We start from the raw sequence: 23,072 nt of genomic DNA on the forward strand, positions 1-23,072 counted from the left end.
AAGTTATGCATCCATTTTTCGGAGAAAGGCCTTTTAAGATAGGAGGAAGAAAGAAGCATGGTTTGAAATTTTCCGTTCCTTATTACTACAGCATGTCATCACTAGCCAATCAGAATTAAGAAAATTATCCTACCAGGCCCTCTGTTATTTTTAGTATTTGAGAGTCACTGAGCAATACAGTTGGTCTTCAACTAAAACAGTATCAATATATATATATCCAAAACATGACCTACATAGATGATTGCTATGACAACCACACTCAGCCATCTACAGTCTAATCTATAAGACGAAACCCAAACTTGGCTCTGTATAATAGTTAATTTTTTATAGCAGGTAGCATTTTACTAAAAGATTGAATGAAAAATTAAACTTTATACTGTAGGTGTTGAGAAAGTTCTGATAGACAATGTGAAAGCATCTGAAAACCATGTGTTTGGCATTCATTCAGATTCTATTATGGTAAACAAAGAAATAAGATCTGATTTTTACATGTTAAGACCTCATATCTATTTTTAACCTTTGCCTGTTTATTAAATATCTAATTAAAATGCACTCTCCTACAAAAACAACAATTAACAATTCATGTTGTTCCTCTTTATTATATCAATGCTGTCTCTTGTTCTGTTTACACTTTGAGCTTTTAAAACGACACAATTTTTTGTTTTGTTAATTATCAAACGGCAGTGAATTGAAAGTTAACCTTGAAACAGAGGCAGAGAGGACAGGTAAAGTTCCAAAAAACCAAACAGTTATTAGAATTGGAACCTTGTATATTAAATGAGTTAAGATCATGAGAACTTCCTCCTGCAGGAATGTTCAATACAATTTAGAAAGGGTATCATTGACAAACACTCAAAGCTCAACAAGCTATGTCACTAAACCTATTGAATAGCGAGTATTGTTACAGATTACTGTATTCAGGTCCAGGTGCCAACACCTTCCACCATCTGCATTGTATACTTCAATAACAACAGGATATCTACTGTACATCTGACTCTAAGGAATTGGGGCAAGATTGTGAGTCACTGTTTAGATGTATTATTTACAAACATTACCACCTAGAAGTCTTAATGAGGACTTTGCTATTTTCTTTGAATTCAGGATGTCTGTGTTGTCCCAGCTATCATTTAAGGCAATTCTTTTTAACTTTGTACAATTATAAGCATTTTCTGACAGCAAGGTGAAATTGTGTTAGGTAGACACCAATTTCCCAGAAGACATCTTTTTCATCTTTTTTGCCTTTTCATGTGTATGTTGAAGAGAAAAGGAACAACAACAGAGGTGAGTTAAAGAGGTGTGGACATGTGAGCTGTGAGGGAAAACAGGTAATTCAATGGGCACAGAAAATTGCAGATACGATTAGCAACATAAGTTTTTTAGGCAGGCAGCATGTACCATATCTGTTGTTCATTCATTTCCCCTTTACTTCTTAGTCACATCAAAGCTTTTCTTTTTCCAGTTTTCTTATTCTCCCCTCTAGCTGTACCACCACACCTCTAAGTCAGACCACTACAATTTCACAGCCCATGAGCCTCCTTGCCCTTGACCAAGATCAGGCAAAAATTGAATTAAACCAAAAGCATTTAGGTACTGTATACTGTTCACCTTTAGACTAAGGATAAGACAACTGTGCTATATATCCTATTATGACTTCATTATAATAACATGGCTTCATGAACTTACATCTTTTTTTGCATATTGTGCCTTTCACTTGTGCTTCATTAAGTCTTTAAATAAGTCAAAATGGAGGTTACATGGACTACGTTTTCCTCGCAAACATGCTTTGTGGATTAAAATGCCCGTAAAATTTTTACGGGCTAATAAAATATCACATTTTTGGAGCGGTTAATACAACTTTGCAGGTACATTTTTAATAACGTTTCGTACCTCTCGCCTTGTGAAAGGTGTTTTGCCGTGCATATAAGTCTGTTTACACCTCTGTGTGAGGAGTGAAGGGTTAGCACAGAGTGCAGCACGCCGTCGAAAACCATCCTCCCCATATAAATCACGAGTGGAATGAGAAAAAACTGCCAATAGAAGTAACAAAAATAGAAACTATATTTCTACAGTCCAGAGAAAACAAAAATCCCTTGAAAAATAATGTATGCAGTAGCTGGGATTACTGTTCTCATGGATGTGTATACTGCTGTAAGTGTCAAAGCTGGAACTCAGTATTTGGCATTTAGGCCAAAACAAAGTGATTTGGTTGATCTGGCAGAATTTAGTGCAAAACTGTTCTGGCTAGCTTACTGCCAAATGAAAATCATTTGTTTTCATTTGTTTCTTAACCATATCGCTCCTGTTTCTACTAGCTACTTTATCAAAATATTGCTGCTCCACTTAGAAACAGGACTGAAGAGAACATCACGGAAAAGTGCCAATAAACTCTGAGTCTGAGGCTCTAAATCCCAATTGGATCCAGGCCTTGCACGGCTCGGCCTCATGAAAGAGGTGCTAGCCATCATCCAAGCTACAGAACTTGGTGACTTTTTTTGAACTGGGTGTTTTTTTTAATTAAAAAGCATAATTTGTGTGTGTTATTTATTAAATGAGGTAAATTTGATCTATTATTAGGACTAGGTGAGGACTAGGTGAAGGTCAAATATGTACAGTGCCTTGCGAAAGTATTCGGCCCCCTTGAACTTTTCAACCTTTTGCCACATTTCAGGCTTCAAACATAAAGATATAAATTTTTTATTTTATGTGAAGAATCACCAACAAGTGGGACACAATTGTGAAGTGGAACGAAATCTATTGGATTTTTGAAACTTTTTTAACTAATAAAAAAATGAAAAGTGGGGCGTGCAAAATTATTCGGCCCCCTTGCGTTAATACTTTGTAGAGCCACCTTTTGCTGCGATTACAGCTGCAAGTCGCTTGGGGTATGTCTCTATCAGTTTTGCACATCGAGAGACTGAAATTCTTGCCCATTCTTCCTTGCAAAACAGCTCGAGCTCAGTGAGGTTGGATGGAGAGCGTTTGTGAACAGCAGTTTTCAGCTCTTTCCACAGATTCTCGATTGGATTTATGTAGGTCTGGACTTTGACTTGGCCATTCAAACACCTGGATACATTTATTTGTGAACCATTCCTTTGTAGATTTTGCTGTATGTTTGGGATCATTGTCTTGTTGGAAGATAAATCTCCGTCCCAGTTTCAGGTCTTTTGCAGACTCCAACAGGTTTTCATCCAGAATGGTCCTGTATTTGGCTGCATCCATCTTCCCCTCAATTTTAACCATCTTCCCTGTCCCTGCTGAAGAAAAGCAGGCCCAAACCATGATGCTGCCACCACCATGTTTGACAGTGGGGATGGTGTGTTGAGGGTGATGAGCTGTGTTGCTTTTACGCCAAACATATCGTTTTGCATTGTGGCCAAAAAGTTCGATTTTGGTTTCATCTGACCAGAGCACCTTCTTCCACATATTTGGGGTGTCTCCCAGGTGGCTTGTGGCAAACTTTAGACGAGACTTTTTATGGATATCTTTGAGAAATGGCTTTCTTCTTGCCCCTCTTCCATAAAGGCCAGATTTGTGCAGTGTAAGACTGATTGTTGTCCTATGGACAGACTCTCCCACCTCAGCTGTAGTTCTCTGCAGTTCATCCAGAGTGATCATGGGCCTCTTGGCTGCATCTCTGATCAGTCTCCTTGTCTGAGCTGAAAGTTTAGAGGGACGGCCAGGTCTTGGTAGATTTGCAGTGGTCTGATACTCCTTCCATTTCAAGATGATCGCTTGCACAGTGCTCCTTGGGATGTTTGAAGCTTGGGAAATCTTTTTGTATCCAAATCCGGCTTTAAACTTCTCCACAACAGTATTACGGACCTGCCTGGTGTGTTCCTTGGTCTTCATGATGCTCTCTGCGGTTTCAACAGAACCTTGAGACTATCACAGAGCAGGTGCATTTATACAGAGACTTGATTACACACAGGTGGATTCTATTTATCACCATCAGTCATTTAGGACAACATTGGATCATTCAGAGATCCTCGCTGAACTTCTGGAGTGAGTTTGCTGCACTGAAAGTAAAGGGGCCGAATAATTTTGCACACCCCACTTTTCATTTTTTTATTAGTTAAAAAAGTTTCAAAAATCCAATAGATTTCGTTCCACTTCACAATTGTGTCCCACTTGTTGGTGATTCTTCACATAAAATAAAAAATTTATATCTTTATGTTTGAAGCCTGAAATGTGGCAAAAGGTTGAAAAGTTCAAGGGGGCCGAATACTTTCGCAAGGCACTGTAATACTATAAAATCTGACTTACTTTTTCACCACACTGAAAGTGGGACACACAAGCCAGGCAATGTGGCAAGCAGGTATGAGCTCAACAGAACGGAAAACCTCAAAATCTTTCACCACAGCTGACCACCACACCCTAATATGCTTGTGACCACCAAACTTCTCCTCTCCCACTAAAGACTGGAAATTACAGCTGGACTGCATGAGATGGAAGTGGCTGTCGGGGAATTTTTGCGGGTTTCACTAATGAGAGCTGAGGTGGAATCAGAACAGATCATCTCAGGTCAAAGAAAACGTCAGCTACCTGTCAGGCATGATTCAAAATACAGTATATAGAGGCAGGAGACCACAGAGCAAAGCCTAAACATAAGGGAATGGAAACCTTCTAAGAAGGGATGTGAATAGTACTTCACTCAAACCTCCCCTACACCCTGCTGTATAAAAAGGTCTGCTGGCCCTCAGTAAAGTAAGACTTATTCTCAACTGACATGTCTGCTTAATTAGAAAAACTCCTATATAGCTTTTCTGGTACTCTTGTTGAGAGAGAAGAGCGCCACCTAAAGGTCCAGCAATCATTAAATAAATGATTTAGATTAATGAATGCACTACATTACATTAAAGTGAAGGAATGCAAACCTGCAACCTCTTACAGATTTAACAAGAGAAAAAATATTTTAATTAGCTTTAGGCGCTATCCCCAAACACCCTCGGAACCACAGTACACAGAAAAAAATCACGGACTCTATTGTTATCAACACATGCAGCACAGGCCAACGAATTAAAACAATGCAGAAAACAATAATTACAGCAGACTGTCATCTAGGCTTCCTGCTGTCATATGCTTCCAATAATAAAAGTACTGTAGTCTTACCCCACCCTTTCAAGTAAGAAATCACATTTTACTTCTTAATCAGATTAGCGTGTTTCAGCACAAGCCGCACAGCACTGAACAACTAACAACAAAGATGCTGACATGATGAGATTTATCTGGCTAAAAGGCAGTACATGATATGTGAAACTGTATTATACTTCCTTCAAAAAAAGGCTGTTCAGTGCTGTTGAGAGAAACACCTGTACCCTACAGTTCCTCAAGCCTTTCTTATGTTTCTATTCATGTAGAAATGGAAAAGGCTGAAAAAAAAACAAAATGTATAGAACAAAGGGCTATATGTTTAATAATACCATTTTATTTACAAGCGCTTTTCAGGAAACACAAAGCAGTACACAACAGCGCACTTATAAAACGTGTAACAGAAGTAAGGCAAAAGAGAAAAAAAGCCAGGCACATAGACACAGTAAACTTGAGAGTAAAACTAAATGACAAATTAAAAGCATTAGACAAAAGAGTAGTCTTGAAGAAATTGTTTTTAAAAAATTGCAGAATCTCTGAGGGATATGATGTGGGGCTGCACATGAGAGGCTCTTTTGCTGAACGTGGGGAGCCTGGTCTTTGCCTGAGTCAGAAGGTCTGAATCAGCAGATCTCAAATGAAGCACAGGATTCTTTTCACAAGATAAGACCTTCAAATAATTATTTAGTGCCTTATACCTGAGAAAGAAACCTTCAATGTCCTCCAACTTTCAACGAGAGCCAGTGCAATATAGAGTGCATGCGAGTCAAATAATTTTAACCATTTTTCCTAAGAATGATCCATTTGGTTTGATACTGATGATTACAAGATCTTATTAAAGGTGAAAAAAGCCATGATTTGTCTTGATTTCAGCCTTTACATTAACAAAAGCTTAAATTTCAATAAGGGTGTGGAGACTTTTCTACACACCCTTATTTAAATGATCCACTCAAGATCTTCCTCTAGAGAAGGACAGGTGTAGATATATTTCTCTTTTCAAACATTGTTGAACTGTGATCACAATAAATCACTTTCAATAACTGCTTATCTAATTCAGGGTCACAGTGGCCCTGAGTCCATCATGGGAGAGGTCACCCTGGACGGGACGCCTGTCCATTGCAGGCGAACACACTGACACAGGCTAACACACACTCACAGCAGGGCCAAACTGTACGGAAGCCACTTAACCTACCAGTATGTCTTTGGACGGTGGAAGGAAACCAGAGCACCCCGAGGAACACAGGGAGAACATGCAAACTCCACACAGACAGCACCCCAGGAATTGAACCCAGAGCGTCAGTGCTGTGAAGAAACAATGCTAACCACTGCACCACCATGCTGCCCAAGGCCTACTTGTTTCATGCAAAACACATTCAGCTTTTAATCTGATTTGAACAGCAAAGTATTTTGAAGCCATTATTTAAGATGTTTTTTTTTTCATCATGGCAAAGCTCCTGAGCTTTTTTTTTCCCAAAAGAACGGAGGATGATATTCGGGAGACAAATGGATCTAAAATGTTTAAAGTGTACGTTTCCACTTCAATTATAAAAAACACACATTACTTTATGCAGATACAGAGGAATTTATAGATTAAGAAGCACAGCAAAGGCACACAAGAAAAAACAGTCACATATTCTTTATGCACTTGGGAAAGAATGCAGTGCAACTCTGACAGTTGTCAAACCACTACTTTTCCTTACCAATAACACACCAACACACGTCTATTCTGGATTACAGGTCACCTACTTATGTAGAGTGCTCCATCTAGTGTCTGAATACCTGAATTCCAGTCATAAAACAGCAGCGTTAACACTGATGAAGGCGAGAGTGCTTGTGTGCTTTGTTGATAGACATGTGATCTAAAATTTTAACAAAAGTTTTCCACTGTGGCCCACGCATAGCTGGAACAAATAAGAGAAAAAACAGGAGCCACTGTATGAGCAGGGATCTCTTGTATTTGGGAATGTTTTATTTTCTTACTGCACAAAATGTATTTTATATGCGATTGCATTTGTGGGACGCATGGTGGCACAGTGGTTATCATTGTTGCCTTTGCAGCACTGCAGTCCTGGGATCAGTTCCTCGTTTTCTGTCTGTGTGGCGTTTGTATGTTCTCCCTGTGCTCATGAGGGTTTCCTTTAGGTTTTATGTTTCCTTCAACAGTCTAAAAACAAGTGTGTTTGTGTCTGTGTTTCTGTCTGTGTGTGCCCTACAATGGACTGGTGTTCTGTACAGGGGGTATCCTGCCTTGTGTCCATTGCTTGCCGGGACAGTCTCTGGATTCCCCGCAGCCGACTATCAGATAACGTGGTTAGAAAATGGATTGATGGTTGCATTTGTATAGTGCTCTCCATCCCAAAGGAATTCAAATTGCTTTCCAAATAGGAGGGTATCCACTTCACTCACCTCTAAAGTGCAGCCTCCATTACACCAGTAGAGGCACTGCACAGCAGATCAAGTGGAAACAGGGAGAAGGCATTTCGCCAGCTATATTAACAGCACACAGGCAAGCCTGAGCAAGCACTGGAACGTAGCTAAAACACCTGAGTTAACTTCCTTTCTCTTCCAAACAGTACCATGTGATCTTTAGAGATCAAGAAGTTAGGACTTTAACGTATCATCTGAAGGATGACACTTCCTACAACTGTGTCCCCAGTTGCCATACTGGGTCATTGGGGAGGAAAGTCTGGTCCTAAGTGAGGAGCGACACCTACTGGTCTACAATACCATTTACAGCAGCAACCTCGCTGTCTCTGAAGGTCTCCCATTCCTGTAGTGACCAGGCCGCAGCACAGATCCACTTTTAAGATGAAGTGGTAACTTTGTCATCACTGCATCACTGTTTCTGACAAAATACTAACTTCTACATCTGTACCTAAATCCATGTAAAAGTTCCACAGACAACTAACATACGGTGCCTCGCAGAAGTGTTCAGACCAGTGTCCCATTTTGTGAATTTACAAAATGATGCATATATTTTTTTAAGTTAATATTTTATTTAAATCTGAACGCTCACCTGTTTTTTTACAGGTTCTCAATGGGATTCAGGCCAGGACTTTGACTGAGCCACTCAAGGACATTCACTTTCTCATTCTTCATCTCCAGTGGCCTTGAGCTTTGAGTCATTGTCCTTCCAAAAGGCGATTTCTTGTCCTACTTTTAAGTCTTTAGTGTGAAACTGATTTGACTCTAGTATTTGCTCACACTTCACCCCGTCCATTTATCCTTCAATCCTCACAAGCTTTCCATTCCTTCCTGAGGAAAGGGATCCCAACAGCATGATTTTGCTGCCACCATGTTTGACTGTAGGGATGTTGTTGGCTGGGAGATTGTGATGTGCTGGGTTTGCAACAAACAATAACATGGTATTTAGACCAGATATTTCCGATTTCATCTCATCTGATGGCAAAGAGTACTGCCACATCTTGCATGATCACTGAGGTGCTTTGTCGCAAGCTCTATGCAGACTTTGAGACGGATAGTTTATTTTTAATAGCCAGCTCCTCCTTGCCACACTGCCATACAGACTAGCCTGGTGAAGTATTCTGTAGGACGAGGCATAGTTTATCTTATTTAACTTCAATTTCAACAGCTACATAACTATAATACTAACTATATTAATTACTACAATTATTAGCACATGGATCTCTGACCAAAAAGATAGGAGAAAGTAATGACCGGGTTGTGTGGCAGGCAGAGCTTAACAAGTCCATTTCCAAGGAGAACAGGGGCTCAGCAGCTTCAACCTCAGCTTCAACCAACCCCTCACAAACTTCAACAGCCTCAAAACACATCTCTGCTTCTTCAGTTCTAGAAAATAGGTCTTAATACGGTGGTGTGTGTAACATGGACACAAACTTTCACCATTTTGCTCCATCTGAATACAATACCTGACAGAAGACCCAGTGAAGCACAAGCCAGTGGACACAAGTGAAAACTTAATGGAGATGTATTTGAAACTGCAAACAGGACGCAATTTTCTACCCAAAGAGTTGGGTAAGTCTGGAACCCCGGCCTCTTTGAAGACACAACTGGATGTGATCCTTGGATCAATAAGCTACAAACTACCAAGCCAGGATGGTCTGAATGGCCTGCTCTCGTTTGTAACCATTCTCAAGAGCAGCCCACACAATCCCCCACACTCTGCAAGCAGTGCACCAGCAGCCGGGGAATCCCAGCTGGATTAGCTTGCACTGTTAGGGCTCAATCCGCACTCTGCCACTGGCTCATGGGTTAGCACACAAATCAGGCAGCTTTAAAATTGAACATTCAAGAATATATTAAAACATCTACATGTCAGGAAGAAAACAGTGGCCTGAAAGCGGAGAGGGCAAGAAACACCTTTCTTACTAACCTCTTCTTGTTTTGTGGCAATCCCTTTGTGTCAACAGCAAACATCTTGGAGACAAACACAATAACTGGCGTGTCGCCCTCGCTCTTACACTCCAGGAATGCTAACAAAGCAAAAGTAAAACAGACGTACAGTCAGTTCTCAATTGACATGCATGCTTTTGGTTTAATGCCCCTCTAGAACATACAGTATACCATTTCTTACTAGTTACTACTAGTCCTCACTTGACCACATGCGGGCACCGCCAGTCACAGGAAACTGAACATTCAATAAACAAAACTAATAATTAGTTAAAAACTTAAGGAAAAACTGATTTGTTATGTTTAGACTTTATGTTGCATTTCAAAGGCTCACTGGCAGCAAAATAACCAAAGATAGCTGTGCTGCCCAGATTCACATGACTTGTGCATTCACCACACCATTCAGCAGCCACCACAAACTACAGTCCTGCTCTCACATTTACATAATAATGCTAAATATCAGCAGACATTTAGTTTAAAAATAACTTTAAGCAAAATGATATATGTTACTTGAATAAATGTAATTGTTTTAATTTGGCATTTCAACTCTCTACTTGGGATTGGATCAAGAATGCGTTCTCCCTATTGAAAAGCTTTCTAATGAAAAGTTAGTTCTTAATTTACACCTTCTGTAGTGAGTTCTGCAGTATTGTTCAGGAACACATCTGCTGTGTAAATGGAGAATTGCCTGTGATAACATTGTAGGTTTAGAAAACATTTAGGTCTATATAAAGAACTACAAAAGCAGGAAAATGGCTAGATAATGACTAAAGGAAAACCAAATCAAGACGAAATGCAGAATTTAAGGCATAAATTACAAATGAAACATTTTGTTTTCATTTTTGTTAGTGTGTGCCATCCACATTTTGTGGACAGATTCAGTTACTCTGTTATAAAGATAGGCAATATGAGTACCAGGTGTTCCTACTTCTAACCATTTTTTCACAACTTTTAGACTTCCAGAAAATCTGGAATAATAATATGTGAGCAAGGTGAGTGAAACACTTCTTGGACACACAATACACAATATTCTTAGTCTGATTCATTTGAAATACCCACAAAGTTTTTATTTAATGAATTCCGACAAAACGTGCCTGAATGATTACTTTAAATAATTGATTTAGTTAGTCATTTAAATGTAGAGGATCTCACATCTTAATTCACAGCTTTATTCAACTACAGATTTATTCAATTAAAAACATGTTTCAGCCAGCTGAAAGGATAGGATTCTATTATATGAACATAGGCTTTCTTGACTGAAATATTACTAGCTGGACACCTTTCTGTAAAAAAATAATACTGAGAATGAAGGAAACCTGCAGTCATCTTTTCAGCTACATTATTCAAAAAACATTATTATTTAGTCTAGCCAAAAAGCAGAACTTCCCAGGTCAGTCCGCAAATTTGGCAATGGGGACCTCATAACCCATAGAATAGGCTGAAAATGGGATCAGAGGACAGAGCCAGCACAATCTGGTCCTGTTTTCTGAAACAGCTTGTGCAGATCTGATATCCTGTGTAAATGTCTGAATTTTGAACTGGGAGCTGGAAAGATATAGCAGCTGCCAATATCCCTTTCCACTGCCACCTACTTAAATTTTTTAACATGGCCTTTCATTTTGGTAGAGAGGGGAGCTATTCCAGGTCTTATTAAGTAACACTTTTTAGGTAACATAAATACCTTAGCAAAAACAGAGCATGACACTCATCCCCTGAAGCAAGTCATAAGGGTTGAGCCAAGTCTTATACTCTCTAAATAAGTCCTCAAACAAGATGTTGTCAGCTTTTTTTTAATGGCCCAACCATGGAGCATGCTCTGTAATAAAGCACTAATAAAGACCTGAACTAATATAGACCTCGATGTCGATCCCTTGAGTGCAAAGCTGCCAAGCTAGCTTGCTTTAAACTTATTTAAATGAAAAACTACTTTCAATAAGAATATCAGCTGGAATGCATCCAAGGCTACAAATAAATGAATCTTAGACAGCAAGGTGAAATTAAAGGTGAGGAATGAAGGCCATTTTTTCTAATTACACCATTCACTCACCTCTTTTGAGCTCTTGGGTTTTCTCAGGTAGAGAATTGAACGTTCTCACTCCAACACACATTAGCTTTTCCACCCTTTCCGCAGGGATGTCTAGAGGACTGGGGAGCTTGTTACACACCATGGCTGTTTCACAGTGTTAAGGAGGAAAACACACCTTTTCATGTATCTTCTTTAAAATGCAATCAAATCCTAATTTGTTTTAAAAAACTTAAGCCTGGTTGGGAGGAGCTGCAAAGCAATCCATGATTACAAGCAAAACTGAAAAATCTTACAATCTTCTGGAGCAAAACCAATTATGCAACCAATGCTGCAACATGAAATTATTTCACTCTGATACATACAAAGGGGAGGAGGTACAGTGGTTAAGGAAAAGGAAATATTGCCAGGATTTCTGCTGGATAGTGTTCTTTGACACAAACTCTCTGTAAAGGTATGCATCACACACAGTAATTTACTGAGCCACCTTGAGCCCTGTGTTTTGGACAGGGATTACAAATGTAGGTCATGTGGTCTAAGATGGTGGTGCCATTTTTCCTTCCTAGGTTTTCTGCAAACCTTGAATAAAAGCCTGTGTCAAATTATTATTCACAGCTCTGTGCGCACACAGAGTACTTTTCAAGACATCTCTATTCGCCCACGCCCAATACCCCCCTTTCAAGTAAAGACAGATGTGAAACAAAAGTCATGCCTTTCAGAAGACAGGTTAGCTTTGTAAGTATTTGCCCAGTGTCCTGCTGTCTTCAGCCTAGTGACAAAGGATACTGAGCACAGCCTGTGAGACAGGAAGCCACTGACTGCAGATGGCACTGAGGAGCACTCTGGGGTCAGTGTGCCTCGAGTCTCTCGCAGATACTTTCAAACCCAGGGAGTTCACCATCTTGTCAATTTTATCTTTGTCTCTGCAAAGCATAAAGAAAGAATTGATGAGAATTGCCTTACTCTTCCCAACAATAAATGCACTTGTCTTTTTCTAGATCAGAAAAATAAAAAAAAAATAAACACAAAATACCTTCTGGTAACAACAGCATCATATAAACTCCAAATGTTGTCCAGGACAAGTTGAACAAATAGGGGCTTTTTCCCTTTTGACTGAACAACAAAAAAGAGAAGCATTAATATCTCACACATACCACACAAAGCTTAAGTGCATCTCAGCAAATGAAATTCTTTAATTACCTTTCCGATTATATTTATTTCTGGGGGTCTGTTACTCAAGCCTCTGCATTGTACGTTTACTGCTTTGGAAGATTAGAACCAGACAACTCTTGCATACTGCCATTTAGAGATTCTTTTTAGGGGGCAATTTCACAAGTCTTCAGTTTGGCATACCCAGGCACTTTCCACTGCTGTTTCCCACAAATCTTGCTGCCTTGTTGGACATTGTCTCCTCATATGTGGTCCAGCTGGCTGTACAGGAAGCCAGAAGGTCTTTCTTTTGAGCATGGCGCTGAAGCAGTGTGCAAAGCATGCATTTCCTAAATGGAAATTTTCCAGATCTAAGCTATGACAGTCTGGCGGGAGTCGAATTTAGTGATCGATTGCTTTGAGAATTTCACGCACACTACGCATGGATCCTTGTTGGCTCGTCAATGAAGTGGCATATCAGATGGCTCCTTCACACGGATGAAAGGCACACAAGAACCAAAGGCTAACGGTCTCTCTCCTGTGGCATAGACATGTAAAGGACCACCATTACATTAACCTGAAACACTTCTTTTGCCTTCTTTCCAGCAAACATGATCTGCCTGTGAGCCAAGGCACTTTTGACACACATTATGTCTGATTTTATAGAGAATGCAACAGCCCCCAAGAGCTCATATCTAATCACAGAATGAAGTGTAACTGCTATGCTAGTAATGTGGAGCCTCCAGAGACAAGAACATCTAAGCCAGCTAGTCATCATCTACTCCACAGCTACTGATTAGAAGGGGTCACAATATCACTCTGCTTATGTTTAAATATCCACTTCTATTGCTGAACAGATAGATGTTAATGTTTCTAAGTGGACTCCGTTACACAGGCAAAGCCTTTCCTCCTGCATTTATTAATGTAATAAATGGCCGTTGGAAAGGTTGGTGGGTTAATGTAGGATCATGGCTGTCAAAACACTTCTTCATCACCCTGTGTCTCTACTCTCTCACAGCGTAAGACAGGCAGAGCAATAAAATACAGAGCCTGGTGGACAACCAGCAGCACCATTCCAACTTTTTCATTTTGTTTCAATATGTGTGCTGTATGTGGCAGTTAAGGGTGATTTAAAGTCTTATCAGCAGTTTTAAAAACCATGTTCTCGAGGACACATTAAACACTTCCACAAAACACAGGGGCATTGACAGCACACTGCGACTATCGTCTGTCCATTCAAAAATCACTCAGGTGAACTCAAAGGGGTGAAAGATGTAGTAGCCATTAGCTGTGCTATTTCCGCTGCAGTGCACTTAACAGACCATTAGAAACAGAACTGGATGCACAATGGTGTTGTGTATATAAACATCATTCATTTTTATCTTCAGTAATTTCAGACCACCCATTAAGAAGAGTGTTCGCACTGCTGGAAACTTGGTAATGAAAAGCAAATGGGCAGGAGAATGCAAATATCTTTCAAAAGGGAAAGTTATACAGCTTTAATTTCCAATAACTTTATTTATCTTACATGTTTATGTACTTAAATCTGTTTTGATGTACATCTGTTGAAAGAAAAATGTTTTGGAACACTATTATCCTTTCAATCTTGCATCTTTTTTCAGTTTTAAATGGAAAACCAAATAAAAGCATAGTTCTGATATTTGGAAATGACCAAATGTTATATTAGAGCAGTCATCTGCACTAAATGTCAGTCTGCATCAGTCTGACCTATAATGAAATAAAATAAATTTAACTCTGAACACTTTCCAATAAAGACCTTTTACCTGCTGTTCCCGACTAAGGTTCTCCGAATGTTTTTTTTTTATCTTACTGACTTTTAATGAGACATTTAGAGAAGCAATAATTTTGTCTGCCCATACATGACTTCCCCTCAGGATGTCAGCGGCTATTCCACCTTGACACTTGAAGAGATTATAGTGAGGCTGGGCTTAGTCAGTACAGGGATGGAAGACCTCGAGGAAATCGCGACTGCAGCTGTCAGTAATGCTCGTGGACCAGCACATGGTGCTCTTCTCTATGGACCAGAAATTCCTAGAAGTGCTCTACTGTCATGACAGGAGGCAGCAGGGTATAAGTAGTGCTCTGCACATAAAGATGGCTGTTGAAGAGCCCACGGTACTGTTGATAACCCTGGTGCCTTGGCTGCAGGCTTCCTCCATCTGCCTTACACATGCACAGACGTAATGATATTTTGAGTTTATTTTCTTTGATTCAAACACAAAAGTTAATTTTAAGCAGAGGAGTTTTCTTTCTTGGATACTCATTTTCATTCCTTGGATGGTCCTCTTTACTTATTCCTCTAAAGGGCTCACAAAGCAATCAGGGCTGTGCAGTGAATCCTCCTGCCCCACCGACACAGAGGACAAAAAGCCAGTCAGTGAGCGTTACCTGCGCTCCCTTCATGATCTTCTTTGCTTTGGCATTGAGGTAAAAATCTCCCCACAGGGTTTTGAGCAGCACTTCAGTCTTGATCCCCATTTTCTGACTGTACAGCTGGGCAAACTGCTGGATGCTGGAAATAAACAATGGCATTAACTGTTCACTATGCTAAGCCAGAAATGTTATTACCTCTGAATAATGAAGGCACCTGTAAAAGGTGCTGAAGTATAGCACCACAAAGCAGTATGCTCTGGCATTAGGTTCTATGCACAGCATTATAAGAGAATGTCCATGTTGGGAAAAGTGACAGATGGAAACTGAACGTCTCTGCTCTGAAAGAATAAGGTGAACGTGTCCTACATTAATCTTTAACAGTTAGAGGTAGCCCTACAAGAGGGATATAGCATCTCAATGAAGCACCTTAGCACCACTGAGATATATCACGCCAGCAAAGAACACTGCAAACCAATACAAAGTGACATTAGACAAGTGCAAGTGTCCTGTGCATGCGTACATTGAACAAACGACTTCAGAGTTTAAACAACCGGACCTCAGCCTCTGCGTGCACGTTGTCAATCTACTGTCCAACCACAGCTGTGGAACAAGAACAAGGACTGTTGCCCTTGTCAGGTACAGTGTCTCTGAGCCTCCCTTGGCAAGACAATGAGAGAAAGGGCAGTGCTTCTGACACTAACGGCTCTGAATGTCTGGCTTAGGAAAAGCTGAAGATTAAAGAGGGAGAACCTGGGATGTTTTGGGGGTGACTCAAGAAACAATGTGATGAGTAACATAACAATAGAAATTTCTCACAAGTGAACAACTTTCAGCTCTTCCTGCCCAGTATTTCTGAATAGTGCACTATACAGTATGTATGAAATGGAACAGATAAAGGTTTATTCCATGCTGAAAAGAGAAACAACATTTTGGCAGTGGAGCCTTCTTCGCGTGCAAGGGTGTGTATGTATATATGCACCATACATAATATACACAATAAGAAAATACTGCAAAATAAATTAAAGCATTTCACCCACAAGGTGGGCAATACAACTGAAAAGGAAAGATATTCCAATATTTCAGCTGTAACAGATTATATTCAATATATACAGAGAAAGGGTAAAAATGCAACAAATGAGTATTGGATCCAAAATCTTTTGTTGAATTTTGAAAGCCTCTCAGTTTATACTGCAATTACTGTACCATTCTGATCCAGGTTTAGTTAATTAGTTGTACATGTAATATTGGAGTAACCAAGCCTGTGCTGCAAAGGCTGCATTTTAAAACACTTTTCTTAGGCGTGCACAGCTCAAAATATGTACTCACATTTCACCATGAATATAGATATCATTATTCTTTCGTTATTCAACCAAGTCATTCAAGCGGCACTGATACCGGTGGTGCGCTGGGGTGGCATTATAAGGAAGGCGGTATACAGAGGGACAACTATTCACTGGAGCAAAACCATCCTAAAGGAAATACTGGCATTATCTGAGGAAGAGGCATTAGAAAGGGTGGGAAATGTTTTTCCTTTCATGAATTTCAAAATTCTAACTTCCAGTCAAACAGTTTAAGGTCATTCTCATGATTAAGTCACACAATAAAGAAACAAATACTGTATAAAGAGCAGATCATAAAATACAATTATTTTTGTGGGCTAACAAATCATGGATACAGCAAAAAAAAGCACAGTGCTTTAGAATTTCAGTAATCACACAAAATATTTGAGGAAGCTGGAGTGTTCTAAGGTTTTGAAATAAGCACAACTGGTATATCTGCTGTAATCAGAGTTTTTCCGAAGAATACTATCAGCATATCTGAAACATTTTTTCATTTCTCCTAGCTCTATGTCACCACATATCACATCTCCTCACTATTAGAAGCTTTATGTTGTTTTTCATCAATTTTGAGATTAGTCTGAAATATCCAAAACTGACTGAAAAAATCCATAAACATTCACACTTTTCTATGAAGGCTTACATTCTTTCATACAGACAAAAAGAATAGCACTACAAAGAGATAAATGCTTGTAAAAGTTGTGTCATTTGTTTTCCTGTTTTTGAGGTACATTAAATGTCACTTTTTACTCCACAGCCCTGTTCCAATAGTCAAATTTGCTAAAGGGTTTTAGTTAATGCAATGACAGAGGGTCCTTTAAACAAGGACTATTTGTTCTCTTCATAGCTAGCAAATACCTGAAATAATACAGCATGACCACTGCTGGCCAGCCTCTTTCTAGAAGGGTCATTATGCAACGTCACTTCAGCGCCAGTCAGAATTAAGCCCTCTGCTGGCCCTGCACTGACCTGATCTGAAGTACCTGCTGTAGACTGCAAATTACTTATTGCTGGGCTGAAATAAAAGAAAATGTAATCTCAATGCAAATTAGTCTGCACTTGAGAACCATTAACACACCATCATCACTCCAAATAAAAGGAAGCACTATATGGGCATATTTTTAACATGAAACTCAATGTTCATCAACTAAAAAAAAACAGTTCTTCTAACTTGACAAATAGGTGTCATTCAACTGATTTGTCCTTTTCCTTTCAAAAGGAAAACAAAAACATAAAACCTGCAGTGTATCGTGCTGATCTCAGATGCACCTGTCTATCAAGCTTTTTAATTCATAGAGCAGGGAAAAAGGAGTCTACAGTAAAGACAGACAACAGTGAAAAAATGATTCATTAGACAAATTATTTTTTTAAGGGCTTTGCAGCCTTTTTTCCATGGTTTGGAACCTAAAAATGAGGAGTGAGTGCCATGGGATTAAAACTTGTGTTGCTGTTGCCTGGGGATAATTTATTTTTTTCTTTGTTAGAGTGGTTTACTGCTCCTCTGTCTTCCACAGCCTGATAATTACAGAACTGATACAGCTTATCACAATTATGTTGACAGTAATACTCCTGTTACACCAAGATATATAAACAGACATTACATAAGTATAAATGTTTCAAGTTATTTCAAAAGCCCATTTTTAAAATTATAACAAATCATGATATAGAGCTAAGATGCTTCATCCAGAATTATTTTTCAACAGTACTGCCCAAAGTTAACAAAGAGTGATTAACTCTTCTCAGGATATAATGGTGTATCTCTCCCGATTTACTCACCTCCTTCTATGGTTTGGTTTCTTTTTGCAGACTTTTAAATTATGTGCCCCTATGTGTAATTAAAGAACTAGAAAATCCATTTCTCCACAGATAGCACATTGTTTTATGTACAGTCACATTTATATTTCCAAACTTTGGTGAATAAATTATTGGACAAGAACAGGCAAGCTGAATGTTTGGACATTTATTTTCCCCTGAAATGTTTCAGTATTTCTTTTGAATTTTCCCCAAAACATCAAAAGGTGAACAAAACCAAGAAACATCATTATCACCTGGCTTTAAATCACAATTTTAAACCTTCACTGTCTTGAGGAATTTCATAACAGCTGACAAAGACTGCCAGGGTCATAGGGGACCTATAGCCTAATGGGCACAAGGCAGTGTACACCCTCGATGAGACACCAGTCCATCACTGGGCCGTCAGACACAAACACCAACATGCACACTTTTATATCAGGGCCACTTTTCTCAGAAGCCCATTGCCACCAGTCTGTTTTTGGACAGTAGGAGAAACCAGAGCACCCAGACAGGGAAAAATCCCAGACAATCGACAGAGAGAACATACAAACCTCACACAGACAGCTCCCCCGGTCTGGAATTAAACCCAGGGCCCAAGTGCTGGGAGACTATAATACTAGTGGCTGCACCACTGTGCCACACTCTGACATAGACTAATAACGGTTTAATTTTAATTAGTTTTTTTTATTTTAATAGATCCTTTGTTATAATTTAATATTAAATCACATGTACAGATGTTTCTTTCCATGAGACCAAATACTGCCCCGGTGTCACAGATTTTACAATGCGAACAAAAGAAATTCAAAGTCTTGGGCTCCACCTAGTGGAGAATCTTGCAAAGAGCAAGAAACTGAAATAGGTTCACTTTTAATCATCCTGAAGCCAGCTGACACTGCTCTGCATTCCTGCAGGCCCGAGGTGAAGGACATCTTACCTGAAGCCCCATCCATCTACGGCACTGGCGAAGACCACGTTGCCCTGGTCAGGGGAGAAGTAGAGTTGGGAGTCATCTGACTCGTCCAGGCCAGAGCTCCAGTCATACACCTGCTCTCCACTCACACTTTCACAGGGCCCCAGGGCATCCGTCTTTTCTGCTCTTTCTTTCAGGACTTTGGAGGTGAACAGAGCCCCAGTCACTGCATTCACCTGATGATAAAAAATGGTCTTAACGATCTACATGCTTGCAGCATAAATGTCTGAAATGGAGCAGCGGTTAGCATTGCTGCGCTGTTAGCATCCCGGCCCTGGGTTCAACTCCTGACGTGTTATCTGAGTGGCATTTTTTAAGTTCTCCCCGTGTCAGTGGGTTTTCTCTGGTTGCTCTGGTTTCCTCCCACAGTACAAAGACATACTGGTGGGTTAACTGGCTACTGGACTGAGTCTGTGCGTGTCTGTTTGTGTCTATGTCTGCCCGGTGATGGACTGGCATCACAGGGCCTTGCGCCTGTTGCTTGCAATGATAGACCCCTGTTCCTCCATGTATCTGAATTGGAAGAAGCGCTTTCAAAATGGATGGATGTTTCATCCATCCTTACTCAGAGTTGGTGAACTAGAATAATTCAGAAGCGTATAAATTTGGGCAAATTTAAAGAAAACAAGCAACTTCACTAGAAGTTTGTAAATCTTCTTTCTTTAATGTCTTCAGGGTCAAAGTCTCTTCTTCAGTTGAAATTTAAGGAAGAGCAAAATATTTTCTGCTTCGTCTAATAAAATACTAATTGAATAGTAAAAACTACTGAAGGACACAAAAACATTCAAAATGCCATGAAGCTATGGGCACACTCTGTCATGTTCCTTGGAAACACCCATCTCACCTGTTCCAACATTTTCTGAAGGTGAGTATAGGCCTCCTGGGAGGTTAGTTTCAGTTCAGTTATCAGTCTGTCGATTTTATTGATCACTAACACAGGACGGATGTTTTCCAGCCAGGCTTGTCGTAACACGGCTTGTGTCTAGAATAAACACAAACAAGTCAATTAATCATGCTATCATCAATGTCTTTCCTTTGCATGCAAATATCAAACTAATAGCTTTTTTATATAATGGCAACCCAGACAAACATAAACACAGCTGTGTTTCAGCTGCTGAACTATTATGATGATAAAGGTAATTGCTCTTTTGTAATTTATTTGTCACTGGAATTTATAAGGTATCTGTTCAGACAACCTTTAATAAATATTTTATTCTGTTTCGACTCCCATGAAAGCCAGCTAATCTGACATTAGCAAGGAAAACTCTTTAGACTATTTCAGCACTCACTACACACAGAATAACAGATAAGTCACACAAGACAGCATAGCTCCAGTAGGCAGCTTTCCTGTCTTGTTTAATTATCTTGTTGCAGTTGCTAATTTACTTCAGGGAGGTAACAATGAAAGGTAATCTTAAGTTACCGCATTTGTGTAAGAAAACAATGCATGCACAATTCAGCTCAGGCAGGGAACCTTCCCTAAATATTAATTTCACAATGGTGAATATGGTGGCAACATCAGCCTCGAATGGACAGACAGCACATTATTAGCTTTTGAAGTTCACTAATCGTAGCTTCAGGACAAAACCACGCACCTCACTGTTGTCATGGCATTTCAACCGCTGTTTAGTCATTATTAAACTGTGCTTCAAGAAAATGCCTCCAATCATGTTGATGTGTAAAAAAACACTGTTAACCTTTTCATCAAGTTCCACACCACATATTTTTAATTGAAAAAAAAACAACCCCTTCTGAGGAATTTAAGAAAGGCTACACTGTGCGCTCCAGTTTTCAATGCAAATGAACGAGAAGAGCAGAAACCGTCCTACCTGAGGACACACTCCTTCCACAGCGTCCACAATTACAATGGCCCCATCACACAGCCGGACTGCTGTCGACACCTCAGAGGAAAAGTCCACATGACCGGGAGAATCAATCAGGTTGATGAGGTAGTCTTTTCCATCTGAAAGCAAGACAGAGCAAACTAGATCAGTTTTGATCAAAGATTAAATACTTTGTACATGGAAGAGAGAAGAGTCTTCTAAATCAAAGTGGTGGAAACTGGATTAACTGACTGTAAGTATTGATTACAGTCATGTCTAAGGACTGTGTACAAGGGATTTGATGCATGTTTTTGCACATCTGATGTTGTTTTCCACATTACCTGTTACATTTATGTTGTTTTGTACATTGCCTTTTGTTGTTTTTGCACACTGCTTATTGTCTCTGTCTTTCTTTTATTATACAAATAAATAGCATTTCGTTATACTATATACCTGTATATGAGTATAATGACAATAAACTTGAACTTGACTTGACTTGAAAAGACCTCTTGCTTGAGACTTACCACTGGAAAAGTGCAGTGATATTGCGCTGGATTTCATTGTAATTCCCCGAATCTGTTCATCTTCTCTGCTATCCAAGTATCTGAGCTATGATTTAAGAAATTAAAGTTGAAGATTAATCTGTAAATTTAATGTGTAAATCAATTATCCAACAAACACATGCTGGTATTAGCAAAAGAGCAAAATGCACTAATTCTGCATAACAAAAGACTTAATCCTACATTGTACAACTAAATACTGGAAGTATCCCTTTGTCACAAAGGTGGTAAAGGAAATCATCGAGATGTATTGTGTGACACCTGAATACAGACACATGCGAGCAACACCCACCTTTCCTGCTAACCGACTAGAGATGATACCATTGCTGGCAACCAGGCAATCTGCTAATGTTGTTTTCCCTGCAAAACAATATGAATAACAGCTGCTGTTGTTAAACATGCAACACCAACAAGCTGCTAGCTTTTGTTCTCAGGATAAAACTCTGACTGCTGCAAAACCAAGTAATAATTGCCCTGAATTGACAGCTATAGTCTTCAACTAACAAAAGATGCACAAAATTGTCCTGTAATGTTAAAGACGGGCGAGACCTGATTCCACGTTGGTAAACAGTTCTTCATAAATCCAACCAAAAATATATCATATTTACCATTTAATACTATTCGTACGTGTAATATTAGAAAACGCCTTGATGAAATGTGCTCACCATGATCCACATGTGCTAAAATGCAAATATTCCTGATATTTGCCGCTTTTTTCTGAAGTGCAATGATTTTGTCTAAACTGGTCTGCCCCATTCCGGATTGCCTGGAAAACACAGAACAATAACTCAGGAGTTTAAAACAAGAACTGCGTTTAAATATAAATATAAATGAAAGACACCTGCCTGTTTCAAAGACTAATTAAGACTATTAGAGTGCTTTAAAGTTTATAAAGTTCAAAATCTGGAGTGATGCAAGGGGGGGGATAAACTTACTTTAAGCAGTTAACATCTCTAAAATAATTTACAGCTCAGGCTGACAGGTTCTAGATCTTGTTTTTAGAACGCTGACGACAAAGCCTGTAAAACATTTTGTGCTTAATCTACAGTCTAGTTAGAATCGCCAAAGGTTCCAATGTGATTTATTAATACTAGTTAGGCTCGGAGCTTTCCAGGTAAGTTTTCCTGTTGGCGCTCTATTCAGGCAGACTATTAAACACGTCGAACATTTTATGAACAAAAACACGGCCATCTCTTACTATGTATTTAATGTATTTCAAAGATATTCTGTTTATCATTTGATCAGATTAACACACACCCGAAATTAAATGCGTTTTCAAATATTTTCACAAGCATTACATATAAATACACTGCAGTCAGCAGCTGATTTTCTTTGGTCCTTTATTTTTTCTCCCCTTGTAGTGCTAATCAACACCACGTGTTTCACTTGTGTATTTCTAACTTGTGGACAGGCACAGTTGTAACGGCAAAGGCTTGTACACTTTGGAACCACATCCTTTATAAACGACCTTGTCCCATGCCAACATATATCTATAGTATATACGAATAGTTCAAGATAAGTTCAAAAGGAGTTATCTAAGGCATTTTTTAAAAATGACCTTTA

At 39.3% G+C, this 23,072-nt stretch overlaps 1 protein-coding gene across 3 annotated transcripts in view; it reads right to left on the minus strand.

Annotated features, from left to right (window-relative positions):
• Positions 1–23,072, minus strand: part of efl1 (elongation factor like GTPase 1) — a 91,553-nt gene that overhangs the window by 68,355 nt on the left and 126 nt on the right. For 2 of the 3 annotated variants that reach the window (XM_015343046.2, XM_069190467.1), the window contains exons 1-12: positions 22,767–22,843; positions 22,175–22,275; positions 21,802–21,869; positions 21,474–21,558; positions 20,956–21,089; positions 19,971–20,108; positions 19,091–19,302; positions 15,041–15,164; positions 12,516–12,595; positions 12,269–12,405; positions 11,507–11,629; positions 9,443–9,542 (exon numbers count right to left, since the gene is read on the minus strand). In XM_015343046.2, the coding sequence (XP_015198532.2) occupies positions 9,443–9,542; positions 11,507–11,629; positions 12,269–12,405; positions 12,516–12,595; positions 15,041–15,164; positions 19,091–19,302; positions 19,971–20,108; positions 20,956–21,089; positions 21,474–21,558; positions 21,802–21,869; positions 22,175–22,275; positions 22,767–22,804 (1,340 nt within the window). In that variant the 5' untranslated portion in view covers positions 22,805–22,843. Of the gene's footprint in view, positions 1–9,442; positions 9,543–11,506; positions 11,630–12,268; positions 12,406–12,515; positions 12,596–15,040; positions 15,165–19,090; positions 19,303–19,970; positions 20,109–20,955; positions 21,090–21,473; positions 21,559–21,801; positions 21,870–22,174; positions 22,276–22,766; positions 22,844–23,072 lie in introns of those variants that run through there. The other variant, XM_069190468.1, reaches the window with a different exon arrangement.

Source organism: Lepisosteus oculatus, chromosome 5 (genome assembly GCF_040954835.1).
Source record: "Lepisosteus oculatus isolate fLepOcu1 chromosome 5, fLepOcu1.hap2, whole genome shotgun sequence".
In the NCBI taxonomy this organism is placed as follows: domain Eukaryota; kingdom Metazoa; phylum Chordata; class Actinopteri; order Semionotiformes; family Lepisosteidae; genus Lepisosteus; species Lepisosteus oculatus.